The sequence below is a fragment of the Pygocentrus nattereri genome, chromosome 15 (assembly GCF_015220715.1).
Source record: "Pygocentrus nattereri isolate fPygNat1 chromosome 15, fPygNat1.pri, whole genome shotgun sequence".
In the NCBI taxonomy this organism is placed as follows: Eukaryota; Metazoa; Chordata; class Actinopteri; order Characiformes; family Serrasalmidae; genus Pygocentrus; species Pygocentrus nattereri.
Genome location: NC_051225.1, coordinates 20,607,442 through 20,618,257, shown reverse-complemented (window position 1 = coordinate 20,618,257; position 10,816 = coordinate 20,607,442). Strand labels below are relative to the sequence as shown.

Here is a 10,816-nt window from a genome sequence, read left to right as displayed (position 1 = left end):
AAAACAACAACAACACTGCTGAGTCTGAAGTACTCATACCAGCACAACATACACTTACATGCCACCAGAACGTCAGTGTTACTGTAGTGCTGATGATCCACCACTTAAATAATACCTGCTCTGTGGTGGTACTGTGGGGGTGCTGACTACAGAAGAGCAAGTTAAGCTTGCTCCAGCATGATGATAGGATGCCACGTATGCAAGTTCAGTCATGAAATTTCCTCGCTACTAAATATTCCACAGTCAACTGTCAGCGGTATTACAACGATGTAGAAGCGATTGGGAATGGCAGCAACTTTCTGCAAAGTCAATCTCTACAGACTTCATGTGGCATTCAGATTAGCTCAAGAACAGCGTAGCGAGCTTCACTGAATGAGTTTCCATGGCCGAGCAGCTGCATCCAAACCTTACATCACCTAGCGCAATGCAAAGTGTCGAATGCAGTGGTGTAAAGTACCGCCACTGTACTCTAGAGCAGTGGAGACATCCTCTAGAGTGACCAATCATGCTTCTCCATCTGGCAATCCGATGGATGACTCTGGATTTGGCGGATGCCAGGAGAACGGTACTTGACTGAATGCACTGTGCAACTGTGGGATTTTGGATAAATACATGCTCCCAACTTTGTGGGAACAGTTTGGGGACGCCCCCTTCCTGTTCCAACATGACTGTGCACCAGTGCACAAAGCAAGGTCCATAAAGACATGGATGAGCAAGCTTGTTGTGGAAGAACTTGACTGGCCAGCACAGAGCCCTGACCTCAACCCGACAGAACACCTTTGGGATGAATTAGATTGGAGACTGTGAGCCAGGCCTTCTCATTCAACATCAGTGTTTGACCTCACAAATTCGCTTCTGGAAGAATGGTCAAAAATTCCCATAAACACACTCCTAAACCTTGTGGAAAGCGTTCCCAGAAGAGCTGCAAAGGGTGGACCAACATCACATTAAACCCTATGGATTAAGAATGGGATGGCACTCAAGTTCCTATGCGTGTAAAAGCAGAGATTATATATATATATATATATATATATATATATATATATATATATATATATATATATATATATATATATATATATATATATATATATATATATATATATAAATAAATGTACTTTCTTTTTTTTCCTCACAGCTTATCATACAGACCTGCAAACATACAAACCAGTGTTACAAACATTATCTCTATTAGAAAGGAAAACAGCCAGTCTCAGTAAAAGTAATAATAATACTAATTCTACTACTAATATTAATGATTTGCGTGTTGACCAATACATACAGTACTCCGGAGCAGCACCACCTGGGCGTCTCTGACAGTGGTGCGTATGCAGGTGGCCTTCACACACCACTCGGGCATCCAGTAGAGCAGCAGAAGCAGAAAGCCTCCCGTGCACAATACCCCCACTCCTACCAGAGCCAGCTTCCAGCGGCATGGCCGATACCCACTCAGCTCCTGCAACACAGACGCAGAAAGCAGATCTGATACATATGTTCAGGCTTTGCTGGCAGAAAGTTGATTAGCTACTTCAAGAAGACTAAGAATTGCTACTTCCTCATTAACCTACATCAACCTACTATCTAAACTGCATAAATTGACTTCTTGCTACCTACTCAACATCTCAACAGTATGCCTCATACATTTTTGACACTGTCATCCATATGATCCTTCTGGACATCCTCACCAACCTTGGAATCACTGGCTATGCGTGGAAGTGGTTCAAGTCCTATCTGGAGGATCGCTCTTATCAGGTAACATGGAGAGGGTTCACATCCTCTCCATGCAGGCTCTCCACTAGTGTCCCACAAGTTTCAGTCCTGGGTCCTCTTCTCTTTTCTCTTTACACTAGCTCTCTTGGTGATGTAATATCTTCTCACGGCTTCTCATGTTATGCTGATGACACTCAGCTAATGTTTTCTTTCTCACCCTCTGACACAGGTTTCCAGTCGCATCTCGGCATGTCTGTCTGACATGTCTTCATGGATGTCAGTTCACCACCTGAAGCTCAATCCCAGCAAGACTGATCTGATATTCATCCCTGCAACTACAGGTCCTCATCATGATCCTGCCAGCTCATTCGAGAACTCTCCGTTTGTTCCGTCTGTAGAGGCAAGAAGTCTGGATGGCCAGTTATCATTCTAGAGTCACATCAAGAACCTGACTCGGTCATGCAGGTTTCTCCTGTACAACATCCGTAGGATCCGACCCTTCCTCACCCGAGAGGCAGCCCAGGTGCTAGTGCAGTCTCTTGTCATCTCAAGGCTTGACTACTGCAACTCGCTCTTGGCTGGTCTCCCCATGCAGGCCATCAAGCCTCTGCAACTCATCCAGAATGCGGCAGCATCATCTTCAAACTGCCCAAGTTCAGCCACGTCACCCCACTGCTGCGCTCCCTTCACTGGCTTCCTGTAGCTGCACGCATCAGATTTAAAACTCTAATGCTTGCCTACAAAGCCAAAAATGGACCAGCCCCTACCTACTTGATGGCAATGGTGAAATCTCGAACTGTACCACAAGCCCTTCGAGCTTCGAGTACAGCTCGGCTTGACCTGCTTCAAGGCGCGTGGAAGATAAGTGTCGAGAATGTTCTCTGTACTGGCACCAAAGTGATGGAATGAACTCCCACTGACTGTCCGTACAGCAGAGTCTCTGGCTGTCTTCAAACGTAGACTGAAGACACATCTCTTTACACAGCACTTAAATGAGCATTGAATTATAAGCTGCACTTATGTATTATATTTATTGTATTACACCGTCTATTGTAGTTTATTGTATTGTATTGCATTGCATTGAATGGCACAGAGTTCTGTGTTCAACTCTGTTCCTTTTTCTCTCGGTAACTACAGTGACTTTGTTTCTAGCAGTATCTGAGCTCAGGTCTTTTTCTCTAAGCTATTAGTAACTAGCGAAGATACTTTCTCTAGATAGACAAAGCACTTCTTGTAAGTCGCTCTGGATAAGACCGTCTGCTAAATGCTGTAAATGGAAATGGAAATGAATAAAATATATAGAAGTTGCACCACCTACCCTCGCAGCAAGTCCACATTAGCACTTTCTTTGCCTCCAGTACTAAAGTATTAAACTGCTAAACTCCATATGGGAATAGGCACCTTGCGATTACTGCCATATGGACTGTGGTCATGTGGGGGACATCAGACACCACTCTGCATAAAACTATGCCTCAGCCATACTGACACACTAACATTACTCAACAAAGGCAGGTAGGGTGCCAGGGTACTAGGTCATCAAGCAACAGCAGATGTAGCACGAAGGCTTTTTTAAGCTACAGAAGTATGGGGCATTTGCAGATTTGGAGACTCGCAGCAGTGCAGACACCAAATTTTAGTGTGTGACTGCTAAAAATACTTCTTCTAAATCTTACATAGTGTAGCTTTACATACATCTATTTGAGTTTGGCCATCTGAGTATAACCCAGATATTGAGAACAGAGGGCAAATAAGTCATTATTTACTGAAACACATACGTGAGCGAGTTCCAAGTACAGTAGACAAAGCAAAACCCACCACATTTGTTGACTAGAGAACTCCAACCAATTTCAAACCAATTCACTTCAGCACAGGCCTTTATCAGAGTTAAAAGAAAATAAATCCAGTAAGTTTAAATACACAATAAAGCAAGAGCCATTTTATAAAAACCAAGACAATAGCTTCAGCACCCACCCATATATTACCTTCCAATCAGAAACAAAGAGGGTTAGGAGGCCAGCCAATAAAAAGCTTAAACATATGAACTTGGCTGCCTCCACCTGGTATTTTGTTCCAGCAGGAACTTTTGAAAAACAAAAGAGACATTCAAAATTACTGAAGCTTAAAAAGACTAAGGAGGCTCTTGCTTTATTGTGTATTTAAACTATGCTGGATTTGTTTTCTCTCAACCCTGATGAAGGCCTGTGTGCTAAAGCAAGTCTGAAAAGAAGTGTGGAGCTCTCCAGTCCACAAATGCTGCTGATTTTAGTTTCACAACAGTTTCTGTATTTCACCAAGCACCTTGCAGGACAGTGAAGTACTTCAAACCCGAGTTCTAATTACAGGCAGAGAGCTTACCATCTCATCCTCCTGCCCCTTATTAAGCATCTTCAGTTCCTCCTTCTCCATCCTGCACTACTGTTCCACCTCCTCTCTGCTGGGCACTGCTGCTTACCTGCAATCACACATATAGCTATTAAACACTGTTCACATGTGACAGAGTTTGTGAAGTGTGGAATGCCTCACAACAGCTGTCATATCATTGTGCTCCACAGACAGACTCCTGACCTCAGATCACACAGTCGTACACAACTTCCTGTCAGTCCCTACGCTGACCTCTACAGCTGTGTGGCATGCTGAGACCAATTATGGACAGTTTTTAAAAAGATACAAACACATTTCACACATTGGTTCCAACAAAGGCATGTACATATTTTACACTAGGGTCAACACATGGCCATCTACAAGTATTTCCCCTCACTTTCACCTACACACGCCAGAAGTGTGAACTCAAGTCACATGACTTGGAAGTCAGTCAAATCGAGTCATGAATTTAATAACTTAGGGCTTGACAAGATCAAAAAAGACTTGCAACTCAAATTTGACGAACACCAGTGATTCAGGCTCAGACTTGGATTTTATGACTCAGAAAGACTCGAGACTCAAAGTGGAAGAAACAGAATAATCTCTATGCAGTCAGCTACTCTTCACACAATGACTCACTTAATGGCATATGCTTAACTAACTATATGTTTAACTTAATAGGCTTGAAACAAGCAAAACTCAGAAGAAACATCAATAAGCCTTCATGGTCATTTTGAATTCTACCATCTGTCATCTGAATTCAATGATCCTGTTCAACTAAGATATTTTTATTGTTTTTTTAGTTACTGTATTTTCATTGTAGTTTCAATAATTGTTTCCATTTTCTCATGTGTAACTGTGCTTATTTTTGGCTATAACATTTATCAATGTACCATTGACTTAATAATTTGAAAAATTAAAATAAATAAATAAATAACATTTGTTTAGTAATAATTTTCAACAAGCTATCCAAAAAGTCTATATTACAATTACCATGATTTTCAGTGTTCAATGTTGAAATGGAATTTGTATTGAACTCGACTTGAGACTTGACTCTTCTGACTCAGGACTTGACTTGAGATTTGACTCTACTGACTCAGGACTCAAATAGAAAACTACATGTACTCATTCGGGACTTCATTCACAACTCTTGTTACTTCTAACATAATGGCCTGTTCCCACCTCTGAAACACACACACACCCACACAGAAAATATTTAACACTGCAGTTCGAGTTGGGGCTAGTGAAACAGAGAAGATAAGATAACAAATATGTGATGACTTGGTGCAGCCTGGCCTTGCAGTTTTCTTGATCAGGAATGGGAATATGACCTCAACAGCCTGTGCACTCAGCCTCTCATCTTATAAGCTAGCTTCACATTAGAAGGCAGAACAGGAGAGATGGGAACATCCTGCTGATAAAGTCCAGGGACTTTAAACCCTCTTACTGTTTCATCGAAATAGTTACCACCGTAAAAGATGCCCTTCTACGGTTCTGTTGTGTGGCCTTCCAATTTTAACATTTTGACCAACTAATTTCAGAAGACATACCAAAGTTATACGTTCTGTAGCAACAACAAGGTTCAACAGCAAATGCATTCACACTGGCATAAATACAATGTTGCCAATTTCCCATCAGCCATTATAGTACAGCAGGTGTTCATTCCAAACCACAATATGCACCCATAATGACTAAGCCCAGAAAATGGTAGCCACTGCCTCCTGCCACTGGAGAAGCTGAACACCAGAGCTGCAGGACAGGGCAGCTGAATCTCACCCAGGCACCCCACACAGACGCTCTGTTAAAACACAATGACACCACAGTGTTCAGTGACCATGAAAACATCTAATAAAATAACTGGTATTACAGGATCAGGAAGTGGTCCATCCTTTATTTATTATGTTGTTATTTTGGTTAATGATGACTCAGATGTACTTGCTGCCAAAAGAAGGAGGCATGTCAATACTGAAACCTTGAGCACTGTGTTCCAAATATACTGTATACTGATCCAATATATTTCCTATAAATAATGAATAAGCTTTAAAATTTTCCATTTTCAGGCCATTCACATGAGCATCTAAAACTAGATTACAGCAAGACATGCACTGCTAACAACATCACATCACACAAGGTTATTAAGTGCTAACGCACAACTGCACAACGTGATTAAGTTCAGGCTAAATTTGTTACAGTACTGGATCAGATTCATTCTCATTTCCAATAGCGAGCCAGCAACTTCTGCTAATATCAGCCCGATACTGGTTCTCAAATAAATATGCCATCACTACCATACATACACAGCACAACTCATTTTTTTATATGCAATACTGATCCTGAAACATTGAGCATCAGCTGAAACCATCATAACATAAAAAACCAGTTTGGTTTAAAATTGAAGGATTTTACTTAGATGGTCAATTACCATGCTCAAATTAACTCAATACAGCATGACATACACATGACATAGCTTTACTTTAAAAAACATTAAAATCTTGTTGCTCTGTTGTTAAGGGGGAATTCTACTGATTCATCCAAATTTTTGCATAATTCAAATCACTGTAATGTAAACAAAGTCATTCATTTTACTTTGATGTGAAAAGGTTATTTGTAGCAAATTGCAAGTTTTTTTTTTATGTAATGTTAATAATAAAATTAAATTGCAAATCTGAAAACAAACGTTTTCTTTGGAAACAATTTTGCTTAAAACACCCTGTATGTGCCTCTCTAGCACACACAGTGAAACAACTGTTTGATTCAGGTTAAAAATGTATCTCAGAACTATAACAACGTCTCAGGCCTCAGACGTATGTACTCATTACCATTTCTTATAATATTTTTCTGTGACACAGATTTAGAGGCATCAGATATCTGGTAAGTTAGTAAGGATTCTAGAAGGGAGCATTTCACAGTAAACCAATCATAACTGGGAAAAAAGAATTCCCCTTTACATTTAGGCTACATGCTGCTATAGTTTCTATATTACCTACTTCACTGCGTTACGTTTTGCTACAAACACGTCAGTGATACTTCAGGCTATATTTGTAACAGAATCAGATTGGCCTTTTCTTCTGGTATCGGCCTGATAACGATACTTGGTATTACTTGGTTTATCATTCACAGTTACTTCCTGCTTAGTAGTATTTCACTGCCTGCCACAAACTACCTAATTATCCAGTCTATCTAATAGAGGTCTGCTTAACTGAAATTGGCTTGAAATTCAATTACAACAGTTTTTCCTCTTTCCCTTGTCAGTGCTATAGCACATGTTGCTAAAATCTGCAGAACAACAGACTGCATTTGGCAAATTAGTTCTGGTTAAATCCCACAATGGGAGTCGGAAAAGCTCTTTAGAAGTTGCCTTTTGTGTGTGTGCGCGCTGTCTTCTAAAGAATGTCCAACCTTAAGACAGAGCCTGCGTGTGACTGAGTGAGTAAAGACCATGACCTAGTCGAGAAGCAAAAAAAAAGAAAAAAAAAAAAAAGAAAGGCAGTTGAGGTTCCTGGCAGGGCATGGTGCCTGTCCGCCTCAACAATAGGGCAGCAGGGAGGCAGCATGGCGGCAGTGCGGCCCTGCACTCTGCCTCTGTCCCTGATCTTATCTGGCCCCTGCACCCGCACAACACACCACGGAAAGGGGAAATTTTGCTTAGACCGTGCCCTTCCTACTATTTTAAACTAGTTGACCAGGCGCAGAACAGCCACGTTCCAGTGTCATGTACAATTTATATGAATACTGAGAAGAGCGGACCTGCATACTCCAGACATTTTCCCCCACTCCTTTCTCATGTAGCTACTGAATGAATGCAAGGAAATAAAGCAATTGTACATTTGCAAAGTTGCTTGGTAGTGATTCCACAAAGAATGCAGTATCTAAAGCCCTCCATTTTTGACTTCTAAAAGCATTTTAATAGTAACATGGAGTTCCTATAAAATGGAATACAATGAAATCCACAGAAGTAAGTATTAGAAATGAAAAGTATACTCAGATTAGCAGTGCCTGTTCCTTTCAAATATAAAACAAGCAACTAATTATCAGCAGGGTATTAACATTCTCACAGATGCTGGTAAGTCTAGGGACATCAATATCAGTTGATACTACCGCTCAGGCTTTTGCGGAAATGCAGATTTATGGCTTTATATTACCACTTGACTTTGAAGGCTGTGCACAGAGACATCAAGAGATGCTGGGGATCTTCCCTGGTGTCGCTCTGGCAAGTCTGTATTGCAGTCATTCCCGGCAGCTTCAAGGGCTTTATCGGATTTAGATCAGATGACTGACCTGAACGAGAACAGCCGACTGCTTGGCTGTGTGCAACCCCTTAATTGCCAGAGCAGTGTGTTTTGGGTCACTGTCCTACTGCATGATTAAGTTCTGAGGCATCTTGCAGAATCTGAGCAGACAAGATCTTCCTGCAGACGTCAAGACTCATTCTGTTGCTACAATCAGCAGCCATGCCACCAATGAAGATTGGAAAATGACTTGGTTCCAGTGGCAACAATACAGACACAAATCATAACAACCCACCCATGTTTCATTAATGAAGTGATTTGCATTGGATCATCTTCAGTTACTTTTTTCCATCCGTCTGACTGGAACCAATTTTTGTCTCATCTGCCCCTTTAAGTTTGTTCCAGTACTGAACAGGCTCCTTTAAATACTACTCAGCATGCTACAAATAGACAGCTCCATTCTTGGGACTTGGTGGTTTGTTTCCTATGGTGTACTAACAGAGGTTCAGAAAGTGCAGTTTTCTTCAGTCTTTGCCACATCGTGGTCTAAATACACCATGCCATGCTCCAAACCTGTTAAGACCATTGTTCAAGGTGTTTTTCAAAACTGATGCATACTACATCTAGAGAAATACTAAATCCATGTGGTCATTTGTTGTTAATGAGATCACCGTTCTTCTTAATCATGACACACATGACTGCTTGTTATACTTCCACAGACTCTTCTGCTCTATCCTTATATTGTTCTACACCACAAATGGATACCAAAGGATAAATGAACTCAGAACACCTGCTTGACAAGAAAACTGCTTTAGATTCTACAAATACATTTGGTTCTCTACAACTAGACAACACTGAAAACTGACAGTTTTTCTCTTCTACTGCAAAACAACAAAAAAAAAATGGAGCTCATTGTAAATGGAAGTCTGCCGGTATCTGAGGAAATGGGACTGTGGTAAGGAATGTTAATTCCTCCCCTTAAATTCCCAATTTTCTGATAACAGTCTAGTAATTTCAGTTAATACCGGCCCAACGATTCAAAATGAAAAGCCTCTCACATTCACAACAATACAATTGGAGCAAAACCAGATGTTTTGCTGAAGGGACATAAAACACCATATAGCCTTAGTGGACTCATGTGATATCTTCTCACATCTGCATTAATGCACTACTTGTGCTTACAGTATGCATCCAAAACCTCTTCTTGTCCAAGAGAAGGACACACCAGCTACTCCTGCGACAAGCATCACATACTGGCTACAGCTTTTGCCATCCATTCCAAATGTGCTCGACCAAACAATGATGTTTCATATAGGAAGCAAGGAAAAAAGGATATTGTGAGAATGACCCAAATTATAATGAATAAAATAAATTTCTATTCAAACACTTAATGCATACTGTGCAAGTAGTGACTATGACTGGTATCACATATTTGATATTTAATTTCTTTTTAAAATACTGTACTTACGGCTTTAACTGCACACTTTCTTCCAACATCATCTTTTACCATGTCCATCCTGAATCCAGGATCGACAAAGCACGTTGGAAAATAGTGGAGCTTTAATAGTGTTTTGATATAAAGGCATACCTGTTCAGAGTCTCACCTTAGATCCTTGGGCACTAGGGCCCGAGGCAGCCCCTTCCTCTGGAAGAGCTCACACACTCTCACGATACAAACCTGGACCCCTGCAAGACATATAAAGAGAAAGCTTTATTACAAACCTTTGTAATAATAATAATAAATGTAATCTTCACCTCCATAGGTTGCATGACAAGATTTCCTTAAGCCCTGTGAATAAGCTTTCATATGTACAATGTCTTAATCACCAGTTGCTAATGAATAAAAGCATGATTGATGATTAACAGGACACATTCTTGGAAAAAGAATTTCTCACACTCACGCTCTGACAAATCTATTCAGGAGGCCAGGACAACGAGAAATATAGATTTTTAAACAAAAACTTGGGGGCAGATTATACTAACATAACTGGAGGATTTTCAGGATTTTCAAGAAAAACCTAGCCTAAAATGAACTTTACCATACAGTAAAGCAGAAGAGTAGGTCATTTATTTACAACTGTTAAAACTACATTGTGCAGGTTCGCCATTGCAATGCATCCTAAAGATATTCAATGGTGCTAAAATCAATCCAGAGAACACAATTCCACTGCTACACATTCTAATGCCCCAACGCTTGGCATTAGGCATGGTGACCTTAGGTTAATGTGTAATGTAAATGGTGCTGTTCAAAAGTCTTAGGCATCTTAAAAAAATATACTGAAAAGCTATTTACCTGGGAAGTACATCAAAAAGCTGTCACACAAATAAACAAAAACACTGAATTAGCATGCAAGTTTGTTCTTAAGGCTCTCCCTTTTTAAATTAAACCGAGCTGGCCTAAAACAATGCATTTCTCACAATCGCTCCATTTATGTCAGAAAACATACTGAGTAAAGGTGAACAACCCAAGCAAATCTAACACTGGAAGCACAAGTAACCTATCAAGCTAGCTCTTT

At 40.4% G+C, this 10,816-nt stretch overlaps 1 protein-coding gene across 6 annotated transcripts in view; it reads right to left on the bottom strand.

The window, feature by feature from the left end:
- Positions 1 to 10,816, bottom strand: part of atp13a3 (ATPase 13A3) — a 52,552-nt gene that overhangs the window by 32,788 nt on the left and 8,948 nt on the right. For 5 of the 6 annotated variants that reach the window (XM_037545303.1, XM_037545301.1, XM_037545306.1 and 2 more), the window contains exons 2-4: positions 9,905 to 9,986; positions 4,066 to 4,162; positions 1,283 to 1,456 (exon numbers count right to left, since the gene is read on the bottom strand). In XM_037545303.1, the coding sequence (XP_037401200.1) occupies positions 1,283 to 1,456; positions 4,066 to 4,116 (225 nt within the window). In that variant the 5' untranslated portion in view covers positions 4,117 to 4,162; positions 9,905 to 9,986. Of the gene's footprint in view, positions 1 to 1,282; positions 1,457 to 4,065; positions 4,163 to 9,482; positions 9,611 to 9,904; positions 9,987 to 10,816 lie in introns of those variants that run through there. The other variant, XM_037545305.1, reaches the window with a different exon arrangement.